Source organism: Anopheles stephensi, chromosome 2 (genome assembly GCF_013141755.1).
Source record: "Anopheles stephensi strain Indian chromosome 2, UCI_ANSTEP_V1.0, whole genome shotgun sequence".
Classification (NCBI taxonomy): domain Eukaryota; kingdom Metazoa; phylum Arthropoda; class Insecta; order Diptera; family Culicidae; genus Anopheles; species Anopheles stephensi.
The window spans coordinates 85,125,327-85,142,587 of record NC_050202.1 but is presented as its reverse complement, the minus strand read 5'-3'; the positions used below and the strand labels follow the sequence as shown (position 1 = coordinate 85,142,587).

The 17,261-nt window shown below is 47.7% G+C and overlaps 1 protein-coding gene across 3 annotated transcripts in view; it reads right to left on the bottom strand.

Moving 5' to 3' along the window:
* Window positions 1–2,715: 2,715 nt before the first annotated feature.
* Window positions 2,716–17,261, bottom strand: part of LOC118503223 (putative uncharacterized protein DDB_G0282133) — a 128,462-nt gene continuing 113,916 nt past the window's right edge. For all 3 annotated transcript variants that reach the window (XM_036036221.1, XM_036036219.1, XM_036036220.1), the window contains 2 exons: window positions 14,129–14,312; window positions 2,716–6,943 (listed from right to left, as the gene is read on the bottom strand). In XM_036036221.1, the coding sequence (XP_035892114.1) occupies window positions 5,135–6,943; window positions 14,129–14,312 (1,993 nt within the window). In that variant the 3' untranslated portion in view covers window positions 2,716–5,134. The remainder of the gene's footprint in view (window positions 6,944–14,128; window positions 14,313–17,261) is intronic.

Sequence of the window (17,261 nt, the reverse complement as noted above, 5' to 3'; positions counted from 1 at the left end):
TTGAGGATCATATTCTTCAAAGCCAAAAAAGACTTCACAAGACGCCAGTTTTGGGTTGAAGCTCCATGATAGAAGTATCATTAATCCTGCTTAGGGTATGTGGCTGTGAGTTGTCGAGCCTCATATAATTTTAGGAATCAGTTAAGCATGCATTTCATACCAGCGAAGTCACTTAGGAAGAAGCAGGAAGCTAGATTCCCTAGTCGTACTAAGCATTCCTAGTCGTAAGAATGACCTGAAAGGGGTTCAAATTCCATCCGGTGCGCTCCCTCATAGTGAAGACTGACTTATCCAAGTACTTGGTATCAATAAGTCTTAGAATTAGCAGGTTCTTAAGCCTAGCTAATAATCAGTATAAGTCCCAAATACCGTTTTTTTTTTAATTAAGCAGTAAAAAAGCAAGATATTGTCACATTATGCAACTAAAACATAACTCTTCTTAGCTTGTTAAAAAATTAAAATACTAAAGCGCCTAAAACAGTAATTTTCCTATAAACGGTCATATGAACCACCACGTGCCGGCTAGTGTAAGAAGACGTACGCCGGAAGGTATGCAATTCATTGCCTACTTTGATTGCATAGCGCAATGTCATGCGCTCCATCATGGAAATTGTATTTTCTTCTTTCAAATATATGTATACCAATTTAAAATCTTACTCATTAAACAAACATCATTTTCATCTGAAAATTGTTAAAATTTCCTCGAAAATATCGATACGCACAGATGGTAAACATCGCAACATTTAGCAGCCCCGCGGTTCGTGGATAATGAAAAGCCGCTTCCTAAATAATTCTCTCTCTCTCACACTCGCGCGCGCGCTCCCTCCTGTATGTTTCCCATTTTCATCTTCATTACCGAGAACTGCATCAATTAAATGGTGCGGTCCGACGTTATTGAATTGATAATATTCTTACGGTTCGATAAAGCGACCGGTGCGCGCTATGCACACACACACACACTCACTCGCTTTCCGGGGTGGGAGTTTCCATTAATTTCTTCCTGCTCATTGATTCTTTTGCATGTTCGCTTATTAATAGCACACAAAGTGCGATGGCTTACGGTGCCCGGTGGCATAAAATCCCACTTCGGCCCGGCATTCGGATGGCTCACGTGCCCCGTGTTTGTTTGGTAATGTTAATGATGCAAAGTGATGCTGCTGCTGCGTAGCACAGGAAAGAGGAGATAGAAACATTCCTTCATGCATCGGTTGCCAGGGGTAACGAGCATCGTCGTGTTCGTCCTTCCGAGCGCTGCTTTGCTCACGTGCACCAAAGCAGTAAAATGTTAGTGTGTGCGAAAATCAATTAAATTATGTATTGTACACCATCTCTGCATTCAACACTGTGTTTCTCTTTTGATTTTGAGCTTCTCTTCTCAATCCTCGTAGTAAAATGAAAGGGGAAGAATATTATTTTCATTTAGTAATATTTCCGATAAACAGTTCCAAAAACTAGCATGTTTTGATTTATTACTTTGTAATTACTTCATCACAAAATTGAACACACGAAATTAATCCCGCGAACGGGGCACAAAAGGTCCTTCATTACAACAGCAAACAAAAATAAAGTTGACTGTCCGTTACACGGTTAATGGCGGCTACGTTCGTGGAAAAACATTTTTCCACCCGAGTAATGGTATTTATTTGCGCAATCCGGCCAGAAGCGATGCATCGCCACCACCAACGGCCTCGACGACACACCATTATCATCAGTGTAGCAATTACTGATTAAACATCATTTTTCCTCACAAAATGGCAATCCCCCCGTGGCGTGAGGAGGGAAAGGAGTAATTTTAAATCCGATAATGAAAAGTATTAAATTCGTTTCGTTTCTTTCTTTCACCGCATGCGATTTCATACAATACACGTTGGTTTGTTTTTCACTTTGCATTTTATCAATTTTATTAATTCTTTTCCACTAGTTTTGTTTGTTTTTCTTTTTTTTCTCTACACGATAGTTCGTTTTGTTTTTCCTCTTCTTCTTCTTCTTCTTCTATTTGCATGACTTTTTTCGTTTCTTTTCTTTTCTTTTCTTCTCTCTTTCTCTCTCTCTCTTGCTGATTGCGTATTGTAGCGGAGAAAAAATGATAGTAAATAGGGAAGTAGGGAAGATTGGTTGCTTGTTTGTTCCTTTACGCACAGTATTTGATCGTTGATTACTCCAATAGTTGGTTGTAGTTTGAAGATCTTTTTCTCTCTCTCTCTCTCTGTGTACTTCTCTCGCTTTCTTTCTTGATTTCTAAGTCGCTTGTTTTAAATATATACAAAATTGATTCGATTTTTCCATTTGCTCGCCCAGATTTTCTTCAAGTGTTGTCCTTGTTTTTTTTTCAGTTCCTATTCTTCTGATATAAGTGACTGTTTCTGTACACACACGCACACTACACACACACCAACGAGTTGGTTGGTTTGCTAGTGGTACCTGTATCCCGTTTTCTTTTCAGTTTACTTATTTTGGTTTAAAATTGCTTTCGAACACATTACACCACAAACCCAACATCATCCCCGTGTGCGTTTGTGTGTGTGTGGATAGTGGCGGAGCGCGTTTTTCGAGAGGATCGACGTTTGCTTCATCACTTTTTTGGGGGATTGTTCTTTCTCATTTCTATTTTCTCCTTCTTCCTTTACTTTGCATATTTTTACTACAATTCTAAAATGATATGGTAATCTTGTTTGCTCTTGTTGTGTGTTGTGTGTATCCTTTTCTATCCTTTGCTTTCTTTTTTCTCCATTGGTTTTACTACTTACTCGCAACCTTTTTTGTATCCCTGTGTTTGCTTCTACTACTTGCCTTCCTCTGCCTGTAAATTGATGATTTTTCCTTTTAAGTTTTTCCTTTACGTTTGCTATTTGTTTACACTCAATCACGACGAGCTCTATACAGGGGTTGGGCATTTCTTCTTCTACAAAGGAAAAGGGAGATTGTTGGCTTCTGCATTTTTTTTCATTTTGCTTTTCTGTTCATTTCCTTTCAGTTTTTCACTAGCAGTAAGGAAGTGACGAATACAGGTACAGAGAGTTGTTGGTTGAGAGGAAAACAAAATCATGAAAATTAAGGAAAGCTTTAGTAAAACTGTGTTAAAGGAAGTTTAAAAAAAAAGGGGGAAAGCACAAATGCATGGAAATGAGAGAAGAAAAAATGGGGAACCGAGAAAACTATTATCATAGACGTGTGGCTCAGATAGGGAAAAGTGACTTGTAGCGAATATTGTTGCTCTTTTCCGGAAGCTTCTGTTTCGTGCGTTTTCTCCTCTTCGTTTTTGTTCAGTTCGAATCCATCGTCTTTCGTTTACCTCTACTAAGTTCTATTACTGTACAGAGTATTTACAGGGCTTTTCGCTTTTCTTTTTGCTCTGTTTTTTTTTTGTTATTCTATCATTTTCATAATGTCGGCGCCATTTTACAGATACACACGGTACGGTCGTTCGGCGGTTTGTGCTTTCGTTTTTGCCTCTCTCATCTCAACACTATTTAACTTCGCGTTTTAAAATTTTTAGGAAAGAAAAATTTAAACTCTAGGAGATATTCGATATGTAGCATTCATTTTGCATTAAAATTGTTTTCAAAATTGTTAATAGGCGTGGCTTCACTCACTCTCCTGACAAGTGAGCAAAATTTTGCCCTGTTCAAGATGGAGGAAAACCCAAAAGAGACTGCACAATAAAAGAGAAACAATTGACGAAAAAAACCCTTAAAACACGAGCACGAAGTAATGGTGCTATTACGCTACGCAGCTGGCGATTTGAATTGGGCCAAGCAAAAAGGGAGAACAAAACACTGTAATTATAGCACGCAAACCTTTCGGCTCTTCACCGTTCAAGAGATAAGGATCGCAAACGATCGTTTCCCACCACAAAAAAAAATATTTCAACCATAAAAAGTAGAAAAACATTTAAAAAAAGTTCATTTGCCACGCGGATTGCATAATTTTAGGCGAAAACATTTAGCAATTTGCCTTCAATTTCTTCGTTTCTTTACAATAAAATGAGCGACCAAAATAGTTAGTAAAATACAGAAAAGAGAGCACACAAACCGCTTCCCGCTCGACCGGGCCCGCAAGGATAGATCATCATCGCGATCACACGCCTTTAGCAATTACGCACAAATTACAACCACAAGAGTAAACTCCGTTTCTACATGCGCTGCCCCGGCCGTAGTGATCTGTCGATCACACGATCGGGTGAAAAACTTCCAACCGAACCGAAAAGGGAAGAAAGGTTTTCCGAGGTCGGGATGATGGCTATGTACAATTGTCTCGATCATCTTCAACCTGTGTCACCATCATATAGGATACGTGGACTGTGCTCATGGTTTTTGTTTTTCTTTGTTGTTGTGTGTGTGTTCATATGTCTTGTCTCTGCTCTACGGTACGATTATGTGTAAGGGGAAAGCTCTCGAACCGTGACGTTGCCGTTAAGTACCTACCACAAACGCAAACACACACACACACACTCTCTAGCGACCTTCGACCTATGCTCTCTGTACACGGTGTGCGGTTTATGCTGCTACTAGAACTACTACTTCCACTACTCGAGATTGCCCCCTTCGAAGGGAAACCCGGGACAGGCGGACCGGCGCATTCGGCGCAGCCATTTTACAACCGTTTTGTTCCTCTTTCTCTACACACCGTTCAAGAAGAGCTTCAGATTGATTCACTTAGAAATGATTGGGTAGGACAGTCTTTGCTGCTGCCGATCGCCGACCGGGTGTCCCTGGGTTCTTGGTATCAATCTGCTCCTAGCGCAAAAAATCTGTACACCAAACTAAGCATTAAACGAAACTTACGGACGAGTTCTACTACCGATACCGACCCCACCGATGGGGAGGGGGGGGGGGGAGGGCCACGCGATTGACACTAAAATTAAAATCACATTCTTGGTTTTCACGTTTTCCGGCTTATCTGCGCCTAGCTCTTTCGCTTCTCTATCTGCAATATCAAAGACTCGCCACGACAACAACGACGACGGCGATCAAGCAGGCCCGCCCGCTCTTCGATCTCTTCCGGACAAGTTTGACTTGTTCGCACACACAACGCCCACAGCTCAGAGGAGAATCTTGCCGTATACAATACTGGATATGATGGGCCCGACCACGACGGCAGGTGGTTTGGTGGTGCAGACGACCGCCGCTTTCTCTCAAGAATCCACCATCGTCGGTGGCACGGATGAAGGCTGCTGCTGCTGCTGTTCGGTCGCTGTTGCTGCGGTTGTTGCTTTCGGGACAGTCGTTACAGGACCACTTCCGGGCCCATTACTGGACGTGGTGGACTGGCCCGTTGGGCGACGCTGACTCCACCCGGCCATGCTTCGGTTCGACGTTTGCGTGTGCTGACTGTACCCGGAATCGGAGCCGAAGCTAGAATCGCGCGAGTATATCGAATGTCCGGTGGGGTGTGACGATGGGACACCACCGCCACCGATCGGTCCGCCCGCTACACTCCCATTCCGGAAGGTGGTAAACTGTGGCAGGATGTAGGGATGGTACGCGACACCACCGGTACTGCCCGTGCCGGTGCTGCCACTGCCACCGCTTCGATCGCTGTACGTGTGCGACAGGCACCCATCGTAGATGAGGCCCTCGTGGAAGACGGGCTCGTGGTAGATGTACTGCGAGGGATCCTGCGGTGTCGATATCACGGCCAGCTGGCTACCGTTTCCATTCCGCCCACCGGTCCGTCGGTCGGACGAGCGAGGATTCGTTCGTGATCGGCCGGTAGGTGGTGCCGCTCCATACCCGGGCGCTCGATGCCCATTGCGGAAGATGGTGGACACGGTACCGGTGGGACCGATGGGCCCACCCGACGAAGCGGACAGCTGCGCGTTGATGCGGTTCCGTCGTTCCACCGGATCCAAAATCTCGCCTGCATCGTCGATCGTGCTGTAGTAGTTGGATCGATTAGGGCCACCGTTGTTATTGACACTGTTCAGGTGATGACTATTGTGATGGCTGTGTGGCGGCGGCGCGTGCGGATGATGATGGTGATGGCTGGTCGCGAGGGTATGGTTGTAGGCTGGCGGGGGTAACGTCATCATGCCCCGATCGTCGTACATCGGTGGCAGCACAACCGGATCCAGCGGACCACCGTCCAACGAATTCGAGCACGTGTTAACGCCTCCCCCGAACGGATGTCCACCACCGCCTGTCCTTCGTCCCGATCCACCCAACGTAGCTGGATGCTGGTGTTTCCTCGTACGGAACAATCCTAAACCACCGGACGACACCACGACGCCATTGCCATTACAGGTCGCGGTCGTTCCATTGCCATTGTTGTTGTTGTTGTTGTTGTTGTTGTTGTTCCCACAATCCGTGCTGGAGTTGGAGTTGCGGTTGCTATTGCTGGCACTGCTGCTACCACTGCTGTTACTACCATTATTGTTGCCGCTAGGGCCACCAGCTCCTCCACCGTTGTTGTTGTTGCTGCTGCTGCTACCGTTCGCACCGGACGATGGCGCACTTCCATTTGCACCGGCGGACCCTACCCGATGTCCAGTGTGGTGCAAGGGATGGTTATTGTCGTTGCCGGACGAGGACGAGGACGATAGGAGCGAGTTGCGTTCGGTACGGTTTCGCTCCAGATACACTCCACCGGGTGGACCACCAACATCCGCCGCCGGTACGGTCGAGCCGGATGCTGTCGTGGCCGCACTGTTGCTACTACCACCATTACTTCGATCGTGGTAGATCGTGGCCACCGTTGTGCCTCCCTCCGACGGTGACTTGTGGAAGGATCGGTCACCCGGCAAGCTTAGCTCATCCTCGGCAAAGTCATCGTCCGACTGGATGGGTGGTTCCGAGTCCGTGTCCCGCCCCGGACCGTGCTCTAGCTCCTCGTACACGTTGTCGTGCGATCGGTACGGGTCCGGACCGGGTGAGGAACAGATGAATAGAGGCGGTGACCGCGGCATCGGGTATCCGCTAGGATAATGGATCTGTTTCGCGTGCAGCTGGATGGGAAAAAGGGACACAAAAAGAGAGGGAAAACGGCATATTAGTTACTGACACACTCTCGGTACACGTACACAGTTGAAAAAAGGTTCTAGAGGTTCTCATCGTCTAAAGCAGCACTTATTCACACGCGCGATAAAATCACACGCGAATCCTTACAACCTGTGACACACACAACAATGGGCACTCGCTCCGGTACCGGCGGCGAAGAAGAGCCCTCTTCATTTCTTGCCAAGCACAAGCCACACATTGGACATTGAACGTTTCACCACTTCACGCGTTACGCGAGAACGCATTTTCACACAGCCAGAACACAGGAGGAAGAGAACTTCCGCCATTTTTTGAGGTGTGCAACAAATTAAAAAAAAAAAACCGCATACAATAAGTGCCTCTCAGCCGGGTTTGTGCACACATTGTTTTGTGCGTTTATCTCGCCGCGTGGTGGAACCACAATGCGACCCGGAGCTGATACAATCTCTCGGCAGTCTTCCAAGAAGGGGGGGGTTTGGTTAAACGTCTGCATGCACCACGTTACGATTCGATGCTCTTAAAACTGCAGCACGAAGAAATGCATTAGGAAGTTTGTCCCTAAAGCGATCCCCTCTCAGCCAAACACAATGATTACTTTCGCGTGTGTGTTGCCAAGGGTTCCTTCGATTGAAAGAAATCGATTGAGAGATCGATCGTGTGAAATTCGAACCACTTGAGTAAGTTTTATGTTAACACATCATCCATACCGTATCACCCTGGGTGGGGGGGGGGGGGGGGAAAGAAAAGTCATCGTAAAAGCACTGGGTAAATACGAGTCCCGACGGCTCCAGGGATAACGCAAGGACACACACGGCACGGTTTCAGAACTCCGGTGGACAAGCAGAAAATAGGAAGGATGTTGTTTGCATGATGTGATACCGTTTCCAGCTGCATTGTACACACACACACACACACACACACACACACACACACACACACACACACACAAAGAGTGACACAAGTTTGGAGAAGGGAACAAGGCTGGGTTTTGGTAGCTGTGTTTAGTCTCCACTGGAACTGTTACTATTTCTTTCTCTTTCGAGTGGCTTTCCGCACAGCTACATTCCCGAGCACAATTCAGTTCTCACCATTGTGTGGGAATGTGGTGCGGAGGTCCTCGTGTGCATCCTTTTCGATGCTTTGGGATAATGGAAAACCTGGAACTCTTCCGAGTTGTGGCTGACAGCAAGCGCCTTACAAACACTTACTCCTAGCGCAGTAGCGCGGGAGAGAGAGAGTGAGCGCGTGTGTTTGATTTTGGCCACCAACTTGGAGGCACAACATCACGCTATCTACCTACCGAAACCTAGACGACGAGCAGCAGCAAAGAAGCATTACTAGCCGGGCGCTTCTTGTTGCCCTTGAGAGCACACCACTTGCGGAGTGCGGAGACACAATTGTAAACTTATCACGTTTGCTCTTCTGCCTTTTTTTGTTGTAGCTGCTGCTGCCACGAGTGCACTAGCAGCTACTGTTTGCTTATGCATGCACACTTGCGCTCGCCTCGACGAGGAGTCCACGTATGTGTGATCGGAAAAGCGGTCTCAGTAAAACCAGGTTCAACCGGAGGTTTTGACTCGAACACGGTGATGTGTATATCCCAATTTCGCTATGCACCACTCACGACTTCATTTCTATATTCGCACGCGTGGTGAAGGCATGGAAAAATTGCAGTTGCATTATATACACAGATATATTTTTATGCAATTTCTCCGATTGGGACCTAACAATAGTTCTCGCTTTTCCGCGTTTGCAATCGCACCGAATGGTGGCATTCGTTCGTGTTCGCTTTCCAATCTGCACCCAGAAGACTTGTTGTAGAAATGTATGTACATATTTAGGAGCAAGTAGCAGAACGTGCGCCTCGGGCGGAGGAAGAAAGCAAGGTGTTGAAAATCAACGACCGGGAATGATGTCAGGAGTTGGTTGGTTGTTGTGTATGGTCATGACACAAACACACACACACACGTGTATATAGCCCAGGTTGATTGTTCACGCCATTTCCGGATATCATTATGCCGTAAACGAAGCACACGACCAGATAAGAGGCTACTGCTGCTGATTTCCGATGCCAAACAGACCCATTGTGTGCAACAGCACAGCGAAGAGGAATCCACCACTTGAGGTGGGAATGAGCAGAGCGGAGCTATTTGGGGAATCTGAATTTGGAAGCATTATGATAAGTGGACGACACGAGGCACTTTAGACGAGGAGGAATAAAACTGAAAATGATTACAACAAAAGGTTGAATTGGTTGGGCGAAAAACATGATCATCCACGATCCTCCTCATCTCATCTGAGCATCATCACTCGAGGAGCGACACATTGTTTGGACAACAAAACGGGCGTGTGTATCAGACATTACCACTGTACAAACAGAATGCGAAGTTGTTGCTGCGAAGTTGTTTAATGTTTTTACATATCTTGTGTTTCGTTGGGCAGGTTTTGTGGGGCCTAAACACAGATGGACAGCGGCTGTAGAAAGGTTGGGGAGTACTACTAGATTACCACTCGACGTCGCGCAATCCTCGTTCGACTCCACACAGCTTTTTCCCGCCGACGGTTGGCGATGATGATGAGGAACGCAACGGTCTCCTCCCGCATAGGCCCATTCATCGCCGTGTGTGGTCCCTCCTACCAGGGAGCGAAGAAGAACGAGGCATGGCGCAACACGCGTAAATACCACCCAAATAGCGAAGCAGGCGCGCTCGCCTTCGTCCCTTCGGACATGTTGTGGTGCTCTCGAGAGCCACCTCGAGGGAATCGGAGATGAATCCGCACTGAGAGTCGTTCGTCATAAGAGACCACAACACCTAACAGGCAAACAGCTACAGCACAACGTCAGAACACATTCGGAGGAACATGAGGAGGACAACAACAAGGCACAACAGCAGAAAGAAAGACGATGTCTTGCGGGTGCGAGATGTGTTGTTATGGTTGCTTTTGTTGATACAAATGCGCCTTTAAGGTGGTGTAGGGTTTTGGTGGTTTAGCTCCCTGACAAGAATCTGTTTTTGTTTTTATCTTTGGGTCTTGTCCACTCACACACACACACACACACAAACAATCTCTCCCTGGCTCTCTTCACGGTCTAACGCGTCCAAAAGGCGCGCTGCATGTCGATCAACTTACTGGATCCTTTCCGTCTTTTTTCTTGCTGACCACAGGCCACAGCTAGATAGCCGTTGGGGTTTCGGATGAAACTAAATATTATTTGTTTGGAGTCGTGTCTCCTCGTAGCACAGGGGGTGGTGAGAGCCGGCGTGTGAACCAGTGTTCCAGTTCCGGGGGGGGGGGGAGGAGAAAGAGTCTATCAATGGTGGCCGCCGCCCCCCCGAGGGCGAGGTTCGATGATGAAAATATGCAACCCGATGTGCGAAGACGTTGAAAGGTTTCACACACCGGGCCAGAAGAGAGAGTGAGAGAGAGAGGGAGAGAGTAGATGGTAGGAATGTCTGAGGGCCGTTTTTATGCTTTCCGAGCACATTACTGAAGAGATTGAACCCAAAATCTTAGAACATGTAGAACTTAGCAAACTTAAATCCCATTTTGATAAATCCTAATTAGAAATTGCCTAGAATTCTTCGTTTTGCTATGGATATCAATTTTAACTAATTTCTACCGCTTGTCTGTCCGGAACTCCGCAGCTGCTCCAGCTGTGTTGGAACCCCCTCCTTGTAGTTCTAGCCGCGCACAACTCGCGTCTATCGAATAATTAGGAGTGATAAGCGTTTGAGGAGTGATCCTCGCACGGACCACGGTCCTAGCTCGCGCTGATCACCTTTATTCCAATAAATTCCACCGACATAAAGCCGGCATATTTTGAGGCGTATACAGTTGTTAATTAGCAGCAACGCCGATCCCGGGGTCTCCTGATCGCGCGGCGGCATCTCGGCGAAGACCTACTAGCGCGTTCGTTCGCCGGCGCAGCGTGTCAAGACCACACCACCCGTTGCTGGAGGTAAAGGCCAGAAGAACCGGGACCGGGAATAAACATGTTTGACAGCATTATTACACAGACACGAAATTTGATCATCACACGCCAATCATAATTCGCTTCGCACTCACCCCTAACACGATGCGACACGGGGCCTGTTTTGTGTTGCGCGCTGCTTGCGCGGCCGTGGTGAGCTTGACCTGACCGGGGCATCAAGAAATTGAAGAATACAACAGCAACAACAACAAAAAATGGTAAGACGACAGCAAAGGCTGGCCCACTCTCCTTGAGGCGAGTGTTATTAGGCGTTGTGTTCCCAGGTGCCAGACCACGGCGGAAAAAAGGAGCGTCTAATGGTGGGAAGGATTGTGCGTCTTGAAGGCTGTGAGGATCCAAACAAAACGGTACCACCTCCGAGGGAAGAAGCCTTTCCTCTTTCTAAAGACTCTCGAATGGTCAAACGTCTATTCTCCCCCTGTGTGTAGCAGTGCTGGTCAAGATTGGTTATTTACAAGCAACAACCCCAAACAGGTACGCACAACAGCCGCCGGGTCACTCACAGTGCCTAATGAAATGTAAATGGAAACATATAAATTAACCTCGCGAGTAGGCATCCCCCATTGGGATTCCCCGCGTCCGCTGGCCCTCCACCAGATGTGCCTGTGTGTCCACCCGAAAAATATTGAGAAACGTCGCTGCTATGCGAATGGTTGACGTACGTACTCGACGGTCGTGCGCCCTAGACTGCTCCTAGTCGAAGCAAAAGATATCTTACTCACCACTAGCCCGTGCTGTGGACAAGAATGGGATACCTCCGGTGGACGTGCGACACCTGGACACAACAACCCCGAATCACCGAGAGCAGTTCTGCTTTCAACGGTGTGCGGTTTCGTGGAATTCCCAAACATCTAAACCTATCTCCCCTCTAGGCAGCAGCATCGCATTATTGAGACACACATAAACACGGGATATGGGGAAATATGATATGATGTTTAAATTTTCACCTGAGACATTCGGGGGACACATCATCGACAGCGAGACAACAACACAATCGCGAGTCGAGCAGGGTTGGTTTCCATCATTTTCCGCCTCGATTATTGTTGTGGTGCTCGCCGCGCGCCGTGTGCTTGCAGTGCAGTAATGGAAATAAAATCTCCGCTCCGCGTGCCGCGCGCTTTTTATTATAATTCTATCACGGGGATATGAAAACCAGAACCATGGACGGAGAAGCAGAAGAACGACAAAAATAAAAACCGTTTTGAAAGGTTTCAAGTTTTTGTCCGCCTTGGATACTGCCTGCTCTTCTCAAGCTTTATCGTACAACACCCCTTGTGCTTTTGCAGTAAGGTTGCTGCGGACAGGATGCACAGCCGATACGAGGAACACCGATGAAGAAGGGAGAGAGGGGGCCTCAAGTTTCAAACCGCGATATGTGGCTCACAGAACAGGAAAAAAGAAACCAGTGCTGCTGCTACTGCCGTAGTTGTCATTGATCCTTTTGCCCCAAAAAAAAGCTCACAGGAATGAAGGAATGGACGAGGCAGGAAGCAACAGCAGCAGCATACAAGCATCTTGAGAAGATCACGCCAGCAGAGCCAAGGAGTGCCTTTTTGTACTTCAGTCTGCAAAATTCCAACAGCAACAGAGGACGACAGGAGACGCGGAAACACTATTGTCGTTTGGTTTTCTGAAATGCTTTGACATGGTTTGTCGTAATATTATGACAGTTTATCCCGGGCGGAGATATGGATCCAGGATGTTGGGAACAAGGACAAACACGACCTGTCTTTTGTTTTGCTTTGTTTTTTTTTTTTGTTGAGGGTTTCGGGTTAAGGAAAAGGCGTGTGCACGCGCGAATGATCCACAAGCCTCTACAGGTCGTCGCTTTTATCTTGAGGAAGTCGTCCAGAGCGAGAGCGAGATCCTCGTTTGAATGAAGACTTTTTTTTGGTATCAAATTGAGCAGCAATTGCTGCGATTCGATGTTATAGCCAATGCGAGATGTACATGTGTATATATATCCGGTTTCTATTGTGACAGTTGTGACAGCCATGTTCAAGAGTTTCCACTGTCTGATGCATCCCCGGAGCTCTATTAGGAATCTACTGGATTCTAGCAGAAGAAGAGTTCCAGTTGGACAGGATATGTATTCAAAACGTTTCCCCATTCATGCTGAACTCATTCAATTCTCGTCTCCATTCTTGGGCAGCAGTAATTTTGCTCACCCTCTGTATTTGCTTTCTCCATTTGGGAAGACAAAACGGTACATCTTCATGTACCGTAAACCGAACACGTTCGTACTCAACCAAATTTTGCGCCAACCTTAAGACGACGTGCCGAGACTACGATCACCTTCTTCTCGTGAAGGAAGAAGCCACAAAAACAATGATCGATAGAGTACACTCAACTCCAGTCTGCTTGATTTTCCAATTCATCAAAATTGGACACATTTAACCTCCCGCCCGGAACTCTCCCTCATCCATCCTGATCCGCTGGGAATGAGAAGATCTGTTGACTGGCGAGAGCAGCAGGCATAACATTAATAATTAAAACCGGCAACAACGGCCAAGCAAAAATTGAAAACCAACTACATGACACGTTTTGACATTGTGGTACACGAAACGCCGCAGTTTAGGTACTCCAGAACTGGAGAGGCTGGAGAAACAGGACACCGGGCGAACCAACCACACACACACAACCGCCGCCTGCTGTCCATCATCACCGGCGGACACACTGGAAGGGGGACAAGTGATTGTAAAAGGTAGAAATTAAAAATTGATTACTGTAACAACTGTTGGCCGCCGTTCTTTTCTTTCCCCGCGGACGAACCCAATATGGAACACAAGACATTGAAAAGGGAGCGCGTACTGTGTGTGAGATGAATTTTTAAATTTTGACTGCCTCGATGAAGGGCAAACTCCCTCCACTTGGAAGGAGGAGGCCCTCAAAAATATGTCACTCGGAATTATCCAATTTAAAATGATTTAATGTAAGCTGACAGAGCGAATTAATTGTGACAACGCAATGAGACTTCCTCCGACATTTTGTTTGATGGACGGTGAGATGGAGGAGATGGAGTTGTCGAATTTTTGGGGGGAGGGGAGTCTGTGGAGTTTTTCAATCAATTCTACGATCACTTCGCTCATCCGAACCTGAAGAACCTTCTCGTTTTGGGCGTTTTGTTGAATAAAACACGATGCGAAGTTGCGACACTTACCTCCATATTGTGGTGATGATGATGGTGATGATGGTGCCGCATCACTAGCGGATGATGGCCCAAGTGTACGTCCGGGTCCTCGTACGTTACCGAGTGGGCCGCGGATACACCTGTCGGATCGAGATGGGGCGGTCCTCGGGTAGGCGTCTTGCATGGCAGGAAGTTTTGAACTTTTCGTTTGTGTCTGCAACGGAAGGGGGGAGGAAAGAAGAAAATCGAAAACCGGAGTCCGGAATTAATGATACTGTGTGCGAGTGTTTTCGGGGTTCTGTTGGAACAGTTTTTCTGCTCCTATTGCTTTGTAGCTAGCTGCAGTTGTTCCAGATCCCCCAGGGAGCTAGGAGTATCGCTCGCCGATGCCGGGGCGACGGAGTTAATTAATGTGCAAGGGATGGCGCGCGCGTTGCCACGCCGAAGAGTCGGTGGTCGTCATGTGTCCCGTGGGATTGTGGGAAACCCAAGCCCAAGGAGATACCGTGCTGCGGTTGGCATCTTTACCGTTCTCCAATTTTAAAATGGACCACAAGAGGGCGCTCACGCACACACACACACACCATCCGACCACCGCATTGTTGCATTTAATTTCAATGACTCCCGCATCTCCTAGACTCTCTCTTCATCTTAAAGCAAATGTCAACCGCACGCTAGCAGTACCGGTACCGCGTAAACACCACCATTAACTTCCAACGCCACCCAACCGGCAATCGGTTGCTCCCGGATTGTCACGGTTGAACGAGTGAGCTGAGGAGTTGTTTCGCCCCTTTCATCCATCCTTTTATCGCCAGATTTCAGCACCACAGACACGGCACACAGGAACCGGCGAACCGCGATTGTGGAAGCAATTAGAGCTGTAAATTAATTCCACTCACAAATTCCACTCACTCGACTGGTGGTGTGCAGGCAGGCAGCAGCTATTCCCGCCAGGGGAATAGCACTCCTTCGTATGCCGCGAGTGTTGTTGCACGAGGGCGAAGGATCCTTTAAGCCACGAACCGCGAATCGAAGATTCCGTCGATGGCGATGCAAAACCGGGGTGTCGGGTGCAATTTAGTATTATTTTTTGCTGCTTTCGCGCCCGCCTTAGACGGCTAATTAACATTCTAATTATCATAAGCATGCAGCAGCAGCAGCAGCAGCTGTGCCCGCCCGATCGCGCAAAAATGCGGTCCCTTCTGGTCTTGAGGTCTTGTTGTATCACACTATCAAGTGCAGAAGTTGGAACGCTTTTCTGCCCCATTAGGCAATAGGTTCGTTTAATAATGCACGTCAATCTCCGGTAGCTGGTAGATATTGGCAGGAACGCATACAGAAAAAAGTGCTCCTCAGTCTTATAACCTCTGACAGTGAGGTTATGTTTGCTTACATCAAACGGCACAACGCACTACACACCCCTCCCCCCGAAAGGACGTCTTGGGGGATGACATTTTGCGCCTGGTAGGATGTAGCCGAACGACCAAAAATCGATTTTGGGGCGAACGGCACACACTCCGGGATGGAAGAAGAAGTAAACGTTAATCCTTCAAAATCCCCACCAAAGCCTTCTCCCTTCCCTCCGCGTCTCCCTCTCCATCCCTCTCGCGCCACACCTTGAGACGAGTGTTGACGTACGCGTATCGGGCAGGTTTGACGCAACCGAACGCGACACGAGACACCGCCGCCGTCGCCGCCGGCCGGCACACGCACGCATCACTGTCGCTCAATCTCAACTTCGCAGCGAGCTCAACGATCGAAGGTTCAAGTTAACGAACCAGCCTTCATCTTATTTAACGCTTGACAGAGCATCCTTTCGATGTGCCGCGATTTCGTGTGTGTGTGTGTGTGTGTGTCGGTCTCCATATTTGCCTTGTGAGTGGGCACAGTGGAATTACCCCGGGGCGAGCGAAAACATGAATGGATGTTAGGGTTTGCAACGTCATTTCGCTACACGTCCTTGCCCAAAATCGAACGCACGGGAGAGAAGGCTCAATGTCCTTTAACTTTGAAGGGCACACACACCCCACCCAGGGGAGGATGGCATAAAAGGACACAAAAAATGACAACGTCAGTAACAACGAGCAAAAACTCACATCAAATCAAATTCATATCACTATGGCATGGCTGTTATGAGGTCATGGCGGACATGCGTTAGAGTAGACGCGGCAAGGAACCGGGGGAACAGCTATACGGACGATTTCGATTGAGGGGACAGATATGAGGACAGATAGCGCCCCAGTATATGGATGAAGTGCACAGCGAGAGATTGATGGATGATTGTGACTAGCAGCAGGGAAATAAAGTCACCATCAATCCATATCCGTCTCGTGTCGTCGAATCGTAGGGGAGTGTGTAGTGAGTATTAGTAGTCGGACAGTAAACCTATTGATTAGTGTACGGTGTGCTCGAGTAGGAGAGGCTATCTTACGCCGGATGTTGCACTTCACATATGGACACTCCTAGTCGCTTTTATTGCCATTACTTACAAGCAGTGTCTTTGTCAGCGCTAATGAAATGGTGTTACTTTTCAATTCATCGATCCACACCGTAGGAGTGCGAAAAGATATGGCCGACTTACACAGAAGAAGCCACGGTTGCTGGTGTGTGAGTAAATATTTGATTTATCCTATTACTTACACTTGACGCCCTTTTTGTGCCCCAGCGAAATCGATCGATTCCGGTGTCAGATGGCAGCAGGTCAGCAGCGAAGAAAGGCGTCGAGTGCGTTTAGGAATCAATACATCTCCCGTAGCACTGGAGAAGCATCTCTGGTTAAATGGTGCCTTGTTCTATCCTTTGTTCCACCATTAGCACACCATTGACTTTTTGGGGGACTGCAATCACAAAAAAGCCGGCATGACACCAACACAAATCGCCCTGCTGCCCACCGTGAGTCGACTAACGACTGAGACATGCTTGCGACACAGGTGAAGTGTTAAAGGATGATAAAATCAGCCCGTGATATATCCGTTCTCTTCGGCATCCTTTTTGCTTTGCGAAATCTGCGCGACTAAACCTTAATCTCTTGCTCCTGTCACAAAAAGCTCCAGTTCCCTGGGGGGCCATCAAGCGAGCGCGACACACCGGTTGATGTTGCACTCCGGAGATCCGGCGTGAAGGATTTATAGTGCAATTTTTCTGCCCCCGAGCAGCCACCGTG